Source organism: Trachurus japonicus, chromosome 19 (assembly GCF_045865225.1).
Source record: "Trachurus japonicus isolate A0001 chromosome 19, Traja_1.0".
Lineage (NCBI taxonomy): Eukaryota > Metazoa > Chordata > Actinopteri > Carangiformes > Carangidae > Trachurus > Trachurus japonicus.
Window position 1 is genome coordinate 7570950 of NC_140925.1, and position 18644 is coordinate 7589593.

General features: G+C 41.7%; 1 protein-coding gene across 19 annotated transcripts in view; it reads right to left on the minus strand.

Annotated features, from left to right (window-relative positions):
* The window catches only part of LOC146967304 (calcium-activated potassium channel subunit alpha-1a), an 83653-nt gene that overhangs the window by 54655 nt on the left and 10354 nt on the right, over window positions 1-18644 (minus strand). For all 19 annotated transcript variants that reach the window (XM_085761136.1, XM_085761140.1, XM_085761142.1 and 16 more), the window contains exon 2: window positions 16624-16770. In XM_085761136.1, the coding sequence (XP_085617262.1) occupies window positions 16624-16770 (147 nt within the window). The remainder of the gene's footprint in view (window positions 1-16623; window positions 16771-18644) is intronic.

An 18644-nucleotide genomic window follows, 5' to 3' on the forward strand; every position in this document is an offset into this window, starting at 1 on the left:
TGAATAGCAGTGAATATCGTTTTCTCTGCTTCAATGTTTTCCCCTGGAACTTGAGAATATGTTTCCTTTTTTAGGATGCAATTTCCCACCATGAAAAACAGCAGCACAGCTTTGCTTATGTTTTAAATCACAACACTATAGTCATTAAGTTTTATTTTGTATTTTTCTTTTAGCTGTTGACTGGCTGTGAATCATCTTGTAAAGACACAAATCCCCTAATCGATGAACTTTACTTAAAGCAGATATCAGTGGAATGTTTTTGTTAATATAAGTCCTAAATAGTCCTATTTTCCATCAGCAATCACTAAATACATTGATGTTCATGCACATTTATTGGATTTAGAGCGACTGTAAATGTTCACGTAACGGACCTTTAATGTAAGACACACCTTGTTCATCAGCGCCATCCTCACTAACTAGACTCTGTTTGCAGCGCTGTTGCGTAGTTTATCCTTGGCCCTGGGTGTTAACAGTAAATTAGCATCTTTACAACAACAGCCATAAAGGTGATGGACCGAGGCCTTGACAAACACACGGACACCAAATTAACATCTGAGACATTTACAGTGTCGTTACTGTTGAACTGCAGGTCGTTCGGAGCTGACAGGACGTCTGTGTCATGTGATGCAACTTCGACTCTCAAGCTATCGCTGTTATTGCTCAACAGTTAAGGGGTTGGCATGTTGGCTGCCAAAACACGCATGATGGCACCCACCGACCTCACTGTGACCTCTTGATGGCTCTCACCTCTCTATTTGGAGCACTGAGAGCGGGCTACGCACAATGAGCATTTGGCCGGCCTCACAAAGGGCTGCACAATTATGGCTAAAATAATAATCCTGATTACACTGCTCCATTATTGTCAGAATCAATCAGAATTACCAGGCTACGCTGATGAGGGTAAACAATTATTTAATGGCGTTTTTGTGTGTCGACCTTGTGGCTATTTTGAACCGAGGCAGCACAGTCTTCAAGTGGCACCAATCCATATTTGAATTTTTAACCACAGGATGAACAATAATTTGTTATAATAATTCAGACAGTTCCCCACATCAAAGCCTTTCAGCTCCTTGTTTTTGCTGGCCACAAGTTTTAGATCTAATAAATTCTGCCATTACCAAACAACAGATGGACAAAGTTATAGACTAACTGCAAACATAGTGGATTATTTGGGAAAAGGCACAGATACTTCCTTCAGATACTGGAAAAATAAGTAAGTCTAAGTAATAAATAAGTAAGTAATACATAAGTCTAATTGGGAAAGAAGTAAGGAAGTAGGTAAGGAAAGAAGTAGAAGAGGGAGTAAAGAAATAAAGACAAAATTAATATATGAACTAATTAATGCAAAACAAAAAGGAGGGGGGTAAAGATGGAGGGAAGGGAATAAGAAATTATAAAAGTGCGTTATAAAGTAAAACAGGAAGACTTTAGTATAATGTATCCAACTTACACTCTGTATTATTTATCTGTCACCACATAAGAACAAAAGAGGGAGAGAAGATTAGAGGCTTGCTGTGAGTCACAACTTGACTGACAAGTCTTTTATCATATGATGAAGTCATATTATGAATCCTCATACAGTTTAAGTCAAATTCAGTTTGTAAATACAGCATCAAAAAACAGCCTACACATAATTACAACCTGCTAACAGGTCAAATTGTTCAATTATACATGCAAATATATGCTGCACCTGTAAACTATATGATAAAAAACAACAGATATGGCCTTAAAGAGACAGCTGCGTCCCTGTTCAGCTCAGACATGGACTCACTCCCTGTGTCTGCATGTGTCCCATGCTAGTGGTGACAGGCAAAAACACAACATGCATACTAATGGGGTCTTGGATGGTGCTCCTGAAGCCTGGCACCGTCCTCAAGCATGATCTTAATATAACCTTCCCAGCATGTGTTTCACAAACAGTCCACAGCCTCATCTGCCTGAACGAGACATGATCATGATTAAACGGTCCAGATCACAGCATCAGTGGAAAGGTGCTTTTCTGTGGATTTGACAAGGTCACAGGCAGGAAAGACAAACAGACATTTACAGCTTAAAGGTCAAAACCACAGCTGCTCATGGGCAGCGTCAATAGTTCACCTGAAACACCACCTGGATGGTCCATTTTTTTTAATTTTTTTTTATCATGACCACTAATATATATGACTTTTAATTGATTATAAAACACCCTCATTTGTTCTCAGCTTCATAGACAAAAACACAGAGCTTCATTTTAAACATCTAGTTTGAGTTTAAAGCTGCACCAATCATATCTGTATAAATGCAAATTGCTATTAAATTGCTTGATTTGAATCAGTGGTGGTTGGATGAGGACGGTCTCCCATGGGACCCCTACCCATACAATAGCTCCTATTACAGAGCAGTTGGACCCGAGGATCAGTGAAATGAGTCATACTTAAAAGTCTTCATATACTTTAGCTTAGTAGAATAATTATAAAGCATGTTATGATACAACTCTTCTGAAAAATTAGAAGTAATTTTCTATGGTTAGCTGATTTAAAGATGTTCAATTTATATCATATTCCAACATGATCTCACTATGAATTTTAATAACGTAACATTAGCTGACTTAATATAGTGTGACTCAGGATAGAAATCAATTAAAGTCTTTTGTTTTTTAAGTCCTCCATCTCTCATAGTTTGGAGAGTTTTTGCCTTGAATCATTTTGAATGAATGCATGAGAAAAATTCAAGAGGATCCCTAGCACTCCAGTGACTGACAGCTGTCATATGTTTCCTAGTAAGTTGCTTAAAAAAGAGTGAGGGGGATTAGGCCCAGTGCTCCTCTATATTCAAGTGCAGCCCACAACATGAACCCCGGGAAAAAATATGAGGTCTGAGTGGGCTGTTTTCATTAGATTGATCAGAAAAAGGAAGTATGACTTACAGTACAGTATTGAGATGTATGAATGCATCAGATCTAATTGAAAACTAAATCACAGCTTGGCAGAAAGCGTGGCATTACTCATCATCAGACAATATAACAGTCAGATTGCATAATGGGCTGCAGTCACTGACGACAGCAACAGAAGGATGATAAATATTATACAAGCCCCAGACATGTGTGGTAATAAATTAAGAATTAACTCATTGTGAGTTTTTCTGATCACGGCCAGGCTGTTTTGAATAACTTGTGATTCACGACTGAGGCGAAGTCGAAGGACGGATGGGTTCAATCTGTTATCCTGCTATAGCTGCAGCATCAGTAACCCTGACGGAGTTAGTCCAGGATGATCAAGGACATCAGACTGATCAGTGTCGGTGGAGAAACTAAATTGAACCGCAATGTTTTTGGTTCATAAGTGTCATTCAAAAGCGCAGAGAAAAGAGGGAACCGTGCACATCAAACTGCCAGATATGGCATTAAGCCTAAAAATGAAAGCATTAGGTTAATGTTCCATTTTATGAACTTTCATTTTAAGTGTCACATTGGACCAAACTCTTCTAAAATGATTTAAAGCGTAAAGTTGCAACCTCGATGCAGCGCTGATGTGCAATCAAGTGAAGTGTTTCACCTCTGACCACACCCATCGCTGACTTTAAATTCCTCCACAGAGGGGAAACAGACAGGCAGCGAGATGAACTGACAGTTGGCCAAACAAATATGTGCAAGTGCTAATTCCAGCAGGTAGACTATTTCATACCAAGACAGATGTATTTCTGCCATCAATCTGGCCACCGTTGCGTGCAAAGATAAAAATCGTTGTCAATGTGATAAGTTTCCAAAGTTAAATCCCTCCCTTGTGGTTATTATTATTATAAACCTCTGTGATGTGTTAAGGCATCTGATAAACCTTCAGCCTGATCTGTTTTCAAGGTCTGACGCTGTGAGCCCCCATCAGACGAAGTGAGACATTCTGATCTTTAGTATTTAAAGTATTACTATACCTTATCTTGGCCTATATATAATAATTATATATATATAACAACATTTTCCGATCTACACTGCGACATAAAATGCTATAGATTTAGACTAGACTTAGATATTCGTATACTGTAATTAAAACAGTTTCAAATTAGCTAGTGGAAGTTCCTGTTATACTGAATAAAACTTCAAAACCTGAAAATTCCCCACCAAAAACTGTAGTTCTGAGGTGTGTTTTTTTTCTATTATTTATAGATATGGACACCAGAGATAGTTGGATCCTCAAAGAGCATATGAGGTTATTTGTATCACATCTATAAAGTCGGATTTATGATTTTCGAGGTAGAGTATAGGATTCTAGAAAAATGCGGCAACAACATAACCAGACTAGGCTGTTTTCTACAACATCAGCAAACACCTTGGTGTCACATCTCTCTATTCACATCCCCCCAGGGAGTGTGCATCTCACAGTTTGGAAACATCTACATAATGTTGCTCCAACCTGACTTTGTGGATCATATTTTATAGGCTCATGAATGCATAAAGCAACGCCTTCTCCACCAACGCAGCCTCTTTTTAATGCGAGTCCGAGTATAAATATTTTCATTTCATAAACCCACATTTGACACGCGCACCCTAGTGACCCATATAGGTATTCATTTAATGAATTCACCATTGAATTATACATTGGTTGTGTTGCATAAGATACTGGAGCACAATATAGTAGAGTAGTAAACTTACACATGAATTAATTCAACTAAAATTGAACATTGCATCATTTTTCTGGGGATCCTTGGGAAAACCTTACGGCCCTACTGGGCGTCTCGAGCGTCTGGATGTAATATTCCGGCTTGTACTGCATCATTCTCAATATTTCCCAGGATGAGCAGAGAGGCATTGTGCAGACAGTACAGTTACCCTAAGCAGGCCGTCATCAGTGGCTTTTCTTTTGTGCCTGCGACTTTCACACTCGAGAGTAAAACCGGTGGGTTTAAGGGATTTCTCTCTCATCTCGTCAATAGGAGCAGATTATTCCTTTGTCTTGCAGGCTTCCCGCGGAGCCGCATGCAGCTGCTTCCACATCATTAGGGATCACTATCAGCATTACAGCATTTCCAGAGGGATAGACCTGCTATGAAGTTGTGATGCAATTCCCACTGTGGATCCATCCGCATTTACGTACATGGGACCAGCAGCAGAATTTACAATTGAATCTATAGCACAGATAAATGGAATATAATGGTAGGACAAAATTGGACATGTTTGTCTCATCTGGCATTTAAGAAACCTTTACTCATAAAAGCCTTTGACCTACCCGTACCACAACAACGTTTGGTAGCATTTACTCAACACAATGAACAAAGTGTAGCATGTTTAAGCAAGAACTCTTTTTTCTAATTATGGTCCAAGATGTTTAAGACCAAGAGAAAACACACTTTGCACTATTGACCTAATCCAAACCATGGCAACCTTTGAGGGGATGAAGAGACCAGAGTCCAAACATGTGTCGTACCATCCAATCTTATATAACCAGGCTCTGTTACAGTAAATGAGAGACAGCGACAGGAGAAGCTTTTTCTTTTTGTATCCATTTTGCCAAGAACAGAAAAATGCCGCAACCCCCCACGACTCCAGACGACGTTATTGGGCAATAACCCCAAAATAATTACCCACATCAAAAATGCTTAAACACCGACCGACAACCTGTCACCTTGTGCCCAACACACCTATTAAAACCCTCTTAAGTCTCTCTCAACTTGATATTGAATGGGAGGTTGTTTCATAGCAGGGGACTACTAAAAAATAAAAGCTCCTGGCTACGTTATTTACACTCAGTCTCCTTGGTGTTGTAGCAGTCCTCTCTCGACCTCACACCTATAAAACAAAATGGGGAGGTTTTGTCAGTGCAGCAAAAAAAAAAACAACCTATATGAGCACTGGTTTATTGAAGATTAACCAAATGACTTGGTGAATATCGGAAAAACATCGCCCTCACGGTGTAAAGAGATTACTGTTCTGACTATTAGTAGGAGACTGGATGCAAATGAATGTGTCTTTAAGTCACAGGCTTTGTATGAGTGATCAAACAACCCGTGCTGACATTTTCCTTGTGGGGAGATTATTGTTTATCTCTTCTTGTCATATGTTCTGTTGTTATTCCACTCGACTACATTAAAATGCAACACGACTAACAGAAGAAAACATTGACCTAAAAATACACATATCATGTCTGTGTGTGAGAATTTAATTTTAATGAGAAGTGCAGTGATTTGAAAGGAACTGTTTTTTTTTTCCTACTGTTTATGATGAGTTGGGTGTCACAACCACTGATGTTGCAGCTGTTGACCAAATAACCAAAAACCAATTTCCTGTTGGTTTTTGAAACACCCGCAAGCATCTGTTCGTTTCCCACACAGTATATTTACCACTCGTGTCTCCAGCTGTGCCCAAAAAACCTTCCAGTGTGTCTCACAGTTTGAAAATTTTGCCATTTACTTTAAATGTTTATGAAAGTGTACTGGATGAGGTAAACTGAATTCAGCCACTGGACGAGTACTGCATGCAACTTCATGTGCCGCTTATTTATTTCACATCCTCTGATTTATACAGTCGATAAACAGCACTTGACACTTTGGCAAATGTTTATTATTTAATTATGGGGAAGCACTAGAGGCAAGATCCCAGGGGCCAATTTAAAGTTTTCAGTCCTGCCAAGGAGACACAGTGTCTCCCTGGAGCTCCTATCGATGGGGAATTAAAAGAAAGAGACACATCTGTCTTCTTCCTTTTGCTTTTATGTTTTCTAAACACTTCCCCAAACACACTGTCTCAAACTATGGACTGCATAGGTCTGAGATGATGGTGAGATGCAAACACTCAAAATTATGTACTTTAATATTTATTTTGCAAACTTAACTTTTTCAATGAAGTTTAGATATATCATATAGCCTCATTATATTTTTGCAACACATATTGTGAGAGGGCGATGACGCTATCATTATTAGCATGTTTCAGCAAACGGGATCCGGTGTTGAAAACAGTGGGTCAAAAATAACCGGTGAACTTTCCTAACAGCTGCTGACCAAATTAAAGTATGTGGCAGCTTGATACAAGTTGATTTATGATATAGTATAAATACCGGCCTCGTTGAATGTATCATGTGTTGACTGAAACACGACTGAAGTTGTGAGAAATCTGCAGAACAGAAAAAATCAACCCTCTCTCCTTCCATTTGCTTGGTGCAGTGATTGCCACAGAGGAAAATGGCTGTTGTTGTCGTCAGCAAAAAGCAGTAAACTCCTGAGAATTGAGCCTGGAGGAAAGAGCCTTGCAGGGTGTCCACGGCCACTCACACTTCCAGATTCACTCCGGTGCTCAACATCAACACACCGAGCTCTAATCTGTGCTGCTCGGCGAACTTGAGAACGCGCAGCATGGAGTTACAGGCTCCTGCAGGTTTTTATTGGGAATCAAAAAAGAAGGAAGAGGAAGAACATCCAGGAGGAAAAAGGGGGAAATGGGTTCAGTGGTTTCTGAGTGCGCTGATGAGATTAAAAAATAAAAAATAAATCATTATTTAGAGATCTTTGTTCATCAGGTGTGATGAGTAACATGCACATGCTGGTTATTTCCTAAAAAGTACATTTTTAGGATGGGGAGCAGAAGAGAGATCGAAAAAGTGGAATAAGTCCATGAGAGCAGTGAGTCATAGAGTTGTGCTGAGGAGGCCTGACTACTGCTGAATGTATAATGGAGCGTTTCAGTGAGACACTCCGATTATTTAAACTGTTTATACAACATGTGAAATCTGTGGTGAGCAAGCTTTTTGTGTTTGGATGAAAAATTCATGACAACGACCCAATCATTGCACAAATAAGGACATGATCACTGGGTGCTGCATGTTTGGAGCCTGAACTGGACCGTCTAAACTCAACAGCTCGACAGTTTACACAAAGGTACCCGAGCACGTTTTGACTTTTACGAACCGAGCGACTCGCTTCGACCGGCTGGTTACAAAAATATCCCTCAAACATTTAGCCGATGACATTTCTCCGGTCGCGAGGGGCACGCAACTGTGCATCTTCTCAAGTTTTCAATTTAGCGTGGTATTTACTAAAGACTAAAGATGTAAATGAGCACGGTCTGATTTGCATAAACTGCAGCTAATTAAGGTCTGATGCTGCTGTTTTGAAACATTTTGTGCACGTCTGGAAAGCAACGGGGCATGAGTGAGAGTTTACTGTTGATGTTCTTGGGGAATTGGTGCACGTTCATCCACACAGAGGAACAGGAGAAGAAATATTACACATAGCTTTTGACCTAAAGATGAAATAATATATAACCAGCTTTCCTATGCTTATTACTCATTGTTTCAGTCACATCACAGTGGCCTGGTCTGCTGTGAGCCATAAAAGCTCAGAGCAATTACATACTGTATTCATGCAGAAGGCTATTGCAAGAAAACAGACAGCAGTGTGTTCCTGCTCTTTTGCCTTGTGTTGACTATGCTGCTATTTTCTTAATTGCTGTGACTAAAGTGTTGTGTTTCTCCGATATTAAGTTTTCTCACTTTTTTAAAATCTCACTTATCCACCGTTTGTATTCTACAGCTTCTCTCCATCTGCAGATTTCACACCAGCTTCTCTCGGGTCAACCCTTAAATATCAGACAGTTTCCTCAGTCTGTTGGGATAAACCAGGTGCAGAAACTTTTGAAAGTCGTGCATTTCATTACTACCTTTTTAATTCATATTTTACAACATCGTAATACATTTTGAATGAGACAAACATGAATTTTTCAGTGGTGTTGATTTTCCTCAATTTTAAATGCAGAACCTCAATGTGATCCTTTAGTGATTGCGGCCAAAAGCAATTTGTCTGCTTAGCACCCAGAGGTTTGACTTCTAACCATTAGAGATATTAGAGAGATATTTAAAAAAATAATGGATATTAAAGCTCTTGGAAACTGGATCCTTCCTTAAACCTTTGGCAGCTCTGCACAAGTGCTCAGTTTATGTTTCATGTTGAATAGGTTGCACTGTAACTACCCTCGGGCTGAAACCTGAGCCTCTGTTTGTTTGACACTGGTCACTATGAGTAGTAGGGAGCGATCTGATCTATGAGCGCCGACGACGTCCTCTCTGAGCTGTGAAAACAACGCTGCTATCCTTGAACATTTTGGGTCAAGCCCGCTGGAACATCCCACTGTGTTACGCTGCTTCTTTTGACTCGGGAATCTCTTTGCTCCTTCATGCGGCAGGATTGATTCAAAAGATCTACTCTCATTAGACCACAACAGCATGTTCTAATCTGACTTAGACTTATTCTACTACATTATACAAATATTAAAATACCCACAATCAAAACATGCAGTGTAGAACCCCAAATCCCACAGTGGCTTAGCCGTGATTTAAGCCATTCTGGAAGCAGCCCAACCACTCTCACAGGGAGGCGTAAAGAGCTTAGGATGGGAGGGGATGGAAGTGTCTTCCCCCCGACCTCTCGCTGAGTCTGTCTCAGCTAAAATACGAGTTTGTAATTCTGTTGCCTCTAAGTGGTGAAAAACAAGAGAAAGCTGCAAACAACTACAGGGAGCTGACAAACAACACAATATTTATGTCTAAAAAAAAAATCTGATGTCTATCGACATGAGGGGAAAAATCTAGTTGATTGGAGAACAAGTGATGACTCACCTCTCTGGCAGCTCTTCAGAGAGGAGGGGCTCTCACTCAGAGAGAGAAACTCTGCCCTGCGCCAACAATGGAAATGGAAATTCCTCTCATGTGTTAAAATGTAAAACATGTTCTGCATCTAGTAAGGTGGACGCACTGTAACCGTAGCAGATGCGTGCGTTTCGCTGCGTTGAAAGACATACTTAGATTCATATTATGCAGTCGGAGACAGTTTAATTGCAATTAAGTGCTCGGAGTGAAGGATGAACCTCAAGCGAACTTTTAATATTATAACCTGTCATGTGACCATTTTGCAACAACATCTATTAACCTCTAACTTTTCATTTTCGCTAAGTGGGCGCTTTAATTAATTAAACTGAACTTGCCAAGGAAAAGCCTGTTTGATGTAAAGTGCCAGCTGCAAAAAGAATTCAAGAGTTTCTTCACTCACACCTCCTTACTGTTTGACAGGGGAGGGAAGGTTGAGATGAGATGTGAAGGCTACGTGAGCTCCAATTCTGCAGTGATTGCTGTGTCATTGTGCAGCTAATAATTCTTAATGAAATCTGGAGAGGCACATTTGGAAAGGCAAATTTGTGATGGTTGCCAATTTCTTATCATTCTCATGCTTCTGAATTGGATTTTTGGAATTGGACCAATGTCATCGCAAACCTCTTCTGCTCTCTGAATATGATGCTGCTCCAACAAACTAATTACACTACATCTCTGAGTGTTTGTGACAAATGAGATCCTGCTGAAAATGTGGCCTCCAAGAGAAGTTCCAGATTAGAAATGCCTCCTCCTCCCCTTCTGCCCCCGCCCCCCGAGGGGAGATGGTAATTATCACACCTGACACTTGCTGGTGTCCAAAACTAATCGTATGATTGCTGCAAGAATTTGGCCCCACGAGCGCCGAGAGAGTTCAGGATCAAGCAGCTCTCAATCTGCAGATGGCCACGGGTCAAGGCAACCTCAAATAAATGTGTCAAAGCGACTCTCAGATTTGTCTGTGCTGCTGCTGCTGCTGCTGCTGCTGCTGCTGCTGCTGCTGCTGCTGCTGCTGAGGGCAAATATTAATGATGTTATGAATCTAGACAGACTCCAGACTCTCCAGACACCACACAAAGCAAACCAGTCAACAAGGCACAAGACGGCCTCATCCTTTGGATTAAAATTCAAAAACCTCAGCTGAAGTACAGTGTGTGTGTTCGATAGCACCATGAGCTTCAATATAAACCTTACACAACTATAGATCCCAACAATAGGATCATATAAGCACTATGACTATGACTATCCATATTTGTGTATACATGGACACATAGATAAAAAAATGCCTTCAAAGAACTGGCAGCTATATGTAGCTGATAAGGTTTCAAAAGTCTTCATGTTCAGGAAACTATGTTTTTAAAGGGGTTTGAAGACGTTTCCTGCTGCATGGAGACCCTGACCACTTCTTTTGAAGCAGAACAAGGTTCGCTTGTAACTCTCATGACTCTGAAAATGATGAAAACTGATGAGATGGAGGAAAAACAGGAAGACAATGTAAATGAGCGGCTGATTATGCAGCAGAGTGCACGAGAGTTCACTGCTGTTGGCTGCTCTGCCAGTTTGTACTTGGACACAGAGTTGCTTTGAACTGCATCCCAACATCAGCATGCTAATACTCTGTGACAATGCTAACCTGCTGATGTTTAGCATGTGTGATGTGCCTGTTTGATTAGTAATACTGCAGCAGACACTGGCCTTTTTTCTACAACAATGATCTATAATTAAAATCATTTAAAAAACAAAAAAAAACATTTGAAAAAACTAACTGATGTATTCTTGTTGTACTTCCAGATTTCTTGCACTTTCACAATAGAATGGTTTTAGGAAACGACTTAAAGGGATAGTTCACCCAAAATTGAAATTTCACTCATTATCTACTCACCCTCATGTCGACTAAGGGCTGGGAGAAGTTTCAGAGTCCTCCGTGGCTTCTCTGAGTTACAGGGGGTCTCGGTGTAGCAGTGCATGTCCGTAACAGTTGCAAATGGATACCAATTGTCTTTGTAACAAAAAGACACACCAAAAACATCCAAATACCTCCATGCTGCTCGTATGTAATGTCCGTCTAGTATTGAAGCCCCGAAATGCGAAATTGTCCCGAAAAAAATTAAATAAGTCCATTTTTCAAGCTTGTTTGTAGCGGAAGCTCCTCTTCCCGGTTCATCAAATTTGGACGAACCAGGAAGAGGAGCTTCGAGAAGCTTCCACTACAAAACAAGCTTGAAATATAGACTTATTTAATTTTTTTCGGGACAATTTCACATTTCAGGGCTTCAATACAAGACGGACATTACATACGAGCAGCATGGAGGTATTTGGATGTTTTTTGGTGTGTCTTTTTGTTACGAAGACAGTTGGTATCCATTTGCAACCGTTATATGGACATGCACTGCTACGCCGAGACCCCCTGTAACTCAGAGAAGCCACGGAGGACTCTGAAACTTCTCCCAGCCTTTAGTCGACATGAGGGTGAGTAGATAATGAGTGAAATTTCAATTTTGGGTGAACTATCCCTTTAATAAGATGTTCTTTGTCTAACTGGGGACTCTATAAAAGCAGCAAAATAACTTTAGCCCCACATGGCATTGTTTCCTCCTGGAAGGGCCCTGACAGAACAGGCCTGGCAGCTGCTGTCACCCCAAAATAGCGGCAGACTTAGAGGCGGGCAGAGAGCCGAGTGACGCTGCCACGTTGTTCACTCTGTTGCACCAGCCGCGGTGAAAGTCACACACCATCCCACCGGCATCAGAATCCACAGGTGGCGAACACCCTCCTGTCTTTGCCACAAGGCCGGGGGCGTGTTGGTGGTATATCCGTTACATGTAACGACAGTGACGTCCTCATCTGAGGCCGACGACAGTCAACAGGGAATGTCAAAGAAAGGGGCACGTACAGTACAGTAAATGCTGTTTGAATCCTCTCACGCCGAGCTGAATAGTGATGGAAATGTGATAATGAAGCAGCACTTAGCTGAATTCTCAGTCGTGTGAGGCCGGGATACGTTTTTTCTATCACTTGCGAATGCCACTTCGGTCATTTTCTGCCGCTGCAGCAGCGTAGTCGCCTCTGAGAGAAAGGAGCATGTCACCCACAAAAGTGTTTACTCTCTCTCCCTTTTGCTTTTTTCCCCCCCACTCTCATCAGACAAAAAGCTTTTCCATGTAGTGCTACAATTGCCGCTGCTCACCAAGCCTCTCTCAGGCGGAGGAGGAGGAGGTGAGTTTGTCCGCCTGATTAAAATGCCCTTCTGGCCCACCTATAATTTTGTTCAGACCTCTCCTCTCCCCCCTGCAAGCTGCTCCCAGGTGACATCAAATCTGGGAAACAGCGGTCAACGCAGAAGACGACTCCTTCACCCGGTCATCCAATAGGACGTCTCTACATGTTGACCCCGGTAATCCTAGACAACTGTATCGGCTGAGCGGCACTTTTTGTTTGACAGCTGCTGATGAACTCAGAGTGAGTTCTTCTGCGTGCTGTCTAACCTGCTACGGAGCAGATAATAGGAACTGTCATGTGTAATTGCCATAGAAAATGTTCTACATAGAAACTCAAAAATTCTTCTCAAATCAAAACAGAAAAAAAACAGCAGCAATATTTATGGTAGATTGTCCAATGTAATATCTGAATCCTTTGAATAAAGGGGGTTATTACACCCTGGTGTTAACCAACAATGCCAAGTCTGCATTTAATACAACAGGCTCTGTTCGCCCTGTGACTGCAATTGGGGTTAGGGGGCTGCAAACTGAACGGTGCCAGAGGGCAGTTCTGGGCTTCCATTAATAGAAAAGCCTTCTGTGGCCAGAATAATAGCTTTGTGACATCCCCACTCCCCCCTGTGGACGTCTAGAAGGGGGCTAAATGTCACTCAGCAGGACCCCATCATTTAAGAGAAATCACATTTCCCCCCAGAATACACTAACCTCAGACCGGCTCTATCACACTCCAACAGGTTCTTGAGGATCAGGGCGAGGGAAGGGGCGACCGAACAGGAAACAGATGCATGACATTACCGGAGACCCGCCGGGTTTTTCTGGCACAGGTACGAGCTGCAGCCACCTGTTCAGCCCCCACAGCAAGTTTTGTTTGTTTTGACGCACGCAAACAGTAACGTGATGACATTTTTGATGAATAGGGACGGTGGTCTAGTTGATGCGTAAGTGACTTGGGGGAGGGGAAATGCAATAATGCATAAACTGACAGATGGGAGCCTTCTGTGTCCCCGATCTGGGGGGAAACCATGTTCTTACATGCAGCATGCTGCTGACCTGAAATTAGGAGAGTAAACACGAGGCTTCTCCTTTTCTGATGAGCGCATGAGAAGCAGAGCGCCCATCTCCAGCAGATAAACATTTACAGACTGAAAGGTCATCAGGAAGTGTCCTCCCTGCTAATCAAATAGCCCTAAAGGCAAGGTTTGATCTTTTACAATCTGCTGATATGTGTGGCCAGCCGGGCGAATGAACATCAGGCCTGCAGGCCCCTCTGCAGGGCAGCCTGCACCTGTTTATCACTCAACATCCTCCACCAGAGGTAAACATTCAGCCCAGTGTGCAGCTCAGGTCACTGTGCAACATGTCATATTAGGGTGAAGTGAAGTGAAGTGGTGCTGCAGTCTTTGAGGTTGATCAGTTAGAAATGACAGATTATAAAATGTAACCTGTTTTTACAGCACTGAGGCATATTTTAACAGGAATATAAAATTTGGGGTTTATGTTTTGGGTTTGGGCCTTTTGAGTTTTATCATGTTAGAGTGGTCACTGTTGACATTTTGCACATTTTTTTAAAACGTCAACTTCATTGCTCAGTCGGAACTTAGCTTTTTTGTTGTTTTGATTGGTAACATTTATTCCTCTTTGTTTTCTATACTCTCTGTGAAGTACTTTAGCACCACTGTTTTGAACAGAACAAAGCTTTATAATTAACTCTAGACATGAACAAAATGTCTGTTTGACTGAGATCTATAAACCTACATCAATATGACAAAAATACTGCAGCCATTCTGCAGCCAGTCCTTTTTTACATAATCCATGCCTCTATTGTCAATAAGGGTTAGGATTTATTCTCTCCTCGACTTCATCCAGATCACTGCTTAATTATTTAAGCAGGTTTAATTTGGTAAAATTAATTAGAGGATACGCATTTCACTCGGATTCACACGAACCAATCATGGAAGAGAGCTGTAATTTATAGCATTTTCCACCCTCTGCTGGCCTTTATTTATGAACACTGCAAGTGAAAAAAAAAAAAAAAAAAACAGGCCAAGAAAACAATCCAGATGAGGAAATAGCAGTTCACGTGTACTCAAACACAGACAGACAGATGTATAAAATAAAAACACACAGCCAGACTTCCGTTTAAGCCATTGTATGATCTCAGTAGCCAGTAAAATTCCCTCTCAGCTGGCCTGCAAATAGGCTTTAATGTGCCCCCTAAACAGGCTGACATAGAAAACACACATCTGCCCTGTTTAGGTAAGCTGCAGTTGCCATGGTTACAGACGAGCACTCGCTAAACAGTTGTGTGTCAGGCCATCATTGAGACAAAGCACTTGAGCTGCACACACACACACACACACACACACACAAATGAGCTGAGGTGAGCGTTGGTGGTTCAAAGTGAAAAACAAGGAAACGCAGGATGTGCTGCTGAGATGATGTCACGCTTCTCTCGGCAATATGTCACTGTCGCCATTAACCGCCACCAGCGTCTGCGCACAGGACGAACTAATAGAAGCTGCTGCGGTGGGGACAACCTGAGTTCATCCTGACTCATCAGAGCTTCATGACATTTGGAGGAGGATGAGGAAAATGAGCTGTTTTTAGGCCAAAGTGAGAGCAAAAACAAAAGTGATTCATTTCATTCCAGGAATCTGTTGCCTCCTTGCAGAAGCTTACAGCTCAAAACAACAAGTTCTTCACTTGACTGGGATTTAAATGACTAGATCCACTCAAAGCAGGAGCATCATTATATTATATGAGCATTTTGTGACCAAAACACTTGACCTGAAGTGCCACAGTGAGAGAACAGTAGAAGACTTCCAGCTTTGGAGCTGTTGTTGTCCCCACAAATATGCAAGCAAGTGGCTCGTTAATATATTCCACATCAAACCATAACGCCCGAGTGAGGCTGCCCACCAACAACTCTTGATTAACAACCTCTGCTCTCTGAGCCAACTGGAAACGCTGCAGCACATCTAGGGGGCTGGGTGAAAAGTGGGATCGAGCCCTGAGCACTGCGGCAAACCTTGGCATGGTGCACACACTCATGCCATTTCATTTCATCACGCCTCAGTCTTACTACTTCCTCTGCCAAGCATTTATAACTAAATCATCTCACAGGAAAATAAAGTAGAGTCTCCTTCATACATAAAGTGGAAGTTGCACAATAAGCATCTGACTGAGGTCTCATTGATTCCTTTAATCCTATACAGTATAAAGTGAAACACGTGATCTCCACGTGACAGCGTCAACAGACACACCAGACACCATAGCAACTGGTTAAGTTGACTAAATTCAATTGGTAAATTGTACATGTCCCTCCCTCCTTTGCCGTCTGTGGGCATTATGGGGTGTATGACCTTAATACACTCTTTAAATCTCTCCTCTTTGTTGCCCTGACGTTGTTTTAATGCGTTTTGCCCGCCTGTGTGAGAGATGAGCCAGCAAGATAAGCACTTCAAAACGGTATATTTATGTCGCGGACACGCAGATATAAATTCAAGGAACATTCAAGCGTGCCCAATTTGCGGCTTGTCAGATGTGAGATCCTCCTGAGCAAGGTTTCTGGCTCGTCCTATAATAACAAATCTTTTTCACAAGGCGCTCTCGCAGAAAAATACACTTTGAGGGAGTTCAACCCGAGCGGCGAGCTGTCATGTGGAAGTTTGCAGATGATCATGATCAGCTGTCACGCTTCATCTCACTGACGTCTTAACCGACGGCCTGCTACATGTAGGCTAAAGTAGCTGGAGATGTCAATCAAAGATTAAACGAAGGATGATGACTGAGTGCAAACTCACCAGGACTCTTCCTGTCAGTGTCTGAGCTGATATCATGACTCCGGCCCAGTCTTTGACGGAGGTCATCCAGCCCACCTCACTGGCTGCCGGATCATCCTTGTCCACACGTTTGATGATGCCATCGCCTGTGGTGATCCGATGGACCTCCTAAAAGAAGAAAACAAGTAGAAAACACTTGAAATCTGATTTTTTACTGTCATTGATGTTGCAACACAATCGCTTTGCACTATTTTTCCTAAGAACAAAGAACTGTAAGAAAAAAAAATAACGTTTTTTTTTCAGAAACCAATAGAGGCGTTAAGGTAGGTATGATAGTGGTCCATTAAAACCAATGTCCATGGAAGAGTGAATGTCTGTATATGGTAAAGTATATACATTAGCTTTGTGTAAACAGTAACAGAAACAATTAATTCAGTTCATTAATTCAGTGATTTACCTCTGAATACAAAACCACATTGTGGTTAATTAAACAATAAGCCAGTAAAGCAAAATATTGTTGTGAATATCAGAAGTTCTTTGTATACTGTGGCAGGGAGCAGCTAGCATTGTGACTGAGCCTACAGGAGATGTAAGCAGTTACTCTGGTGGGTCATGCGTGTATTTATGAGTTTAATGGATAAATAGATTCATAATTAATATGAAAACAAAAAAAGAAAAGAGTCGAAATTACCATGACTGATATTTAGCTACTTGGGGAAAGTGCAACAGGCTTATGGTAATGATGTTAGCATATACTGTCGGGAGCCGCGGCATTCATTTAGTGTTGAGTCTTTAACCCTGATCAATCAGTATTCATTGTCCATGTCTTGTTTGCTTGTTCTTTGTTAGTGGATTCATCAGAGGTTTCTTTGATTAAAACAGCTGCCTGCAGTCGTATCTGGAAACAAAGTTGGTAACTGCAATGACCGAAACATTAAAGCTGCAAAACTGTCAAATCAAATCAATGAGCTCAAAGATGTTGAAATTTTCCAGAGCTCCAGGGAACTGCAGATTCAAGTGATATTATAGGCTATGATGCGCTTTCCACATCAATTTCTTCATTCAATGTTGGTAAAAAAAAAAAAAGGGAAAAAAAGAAAAAAGAAATATTGATTAGATCAGCGTACTGTACGGCCTACAGGAACCAAAACTTTGTGGGTAGAAACTACTATCTAGGTTTTTGTAATTGCCAGATCACAGAATATGATCGAGCACTTGCCAATCGCCACTTCCAAGAACATAAAGGTCTATAGTGGCCACTGGCCAGGCTCAAGGCTTTCAAAATAAACCTACGCACATGCATGCACACATGCATACAGTAAACATACAGAGTAAGAGCTGCAAAGAGACTCCAGGACTGTATCCATGGCAGCCACTGAGCTCCTGGTGTTTCTGCTCCACTGAGTGAGTGGGCTGCCTGCATGTCTGTCTGTCTGTCTGTCTGTCTGTCTGTCTTCATCTCCACATGTCTGTCTCTCCACCTGTCTGTCTGTTTGCCTGTCTGGTGGGACTGGCATGATTCAGAGAGCAGGAAATTGAGACTGGATGCAGAGGTTAGCCATGCTCCCTGATGAAACACCCCACAGCCTCCAGGCTAACACGACTTGGACTCTTTACCCCGTGACATCCTCTTCCTCCTCCTTCTCCTCTGCCTTAATGGTGTCACACATCACTTTCCCTGTGGCTTTTCTTCAACATCTCTGCTCATCACGTGGAATTAATTGATATAGTTTACATAGTTAGAGGGGGAAGAAATATGTGCACACTGTATATATGGTTTCCATTAAGATAAGTGCCATGTATAGCCTACACACTATTACAATGGTCCATTTTGTTCTGGCGCTTAAGCCCGAGATCTCAGCATGCCACATTCTCCAGATGCAGGATGGGCTATTGTGTGTCAAAGCGATAGGGCAGCCAGCATCCAAGACCTCCCGGTATGCAACTATGCAACATGTGTTGTGTTTCCACTCCATCATAAATCTTTGTAAAGCTGGAGGGGGGTGCAGCACTATTGAAATAGGTGAATGGATGGATGAATG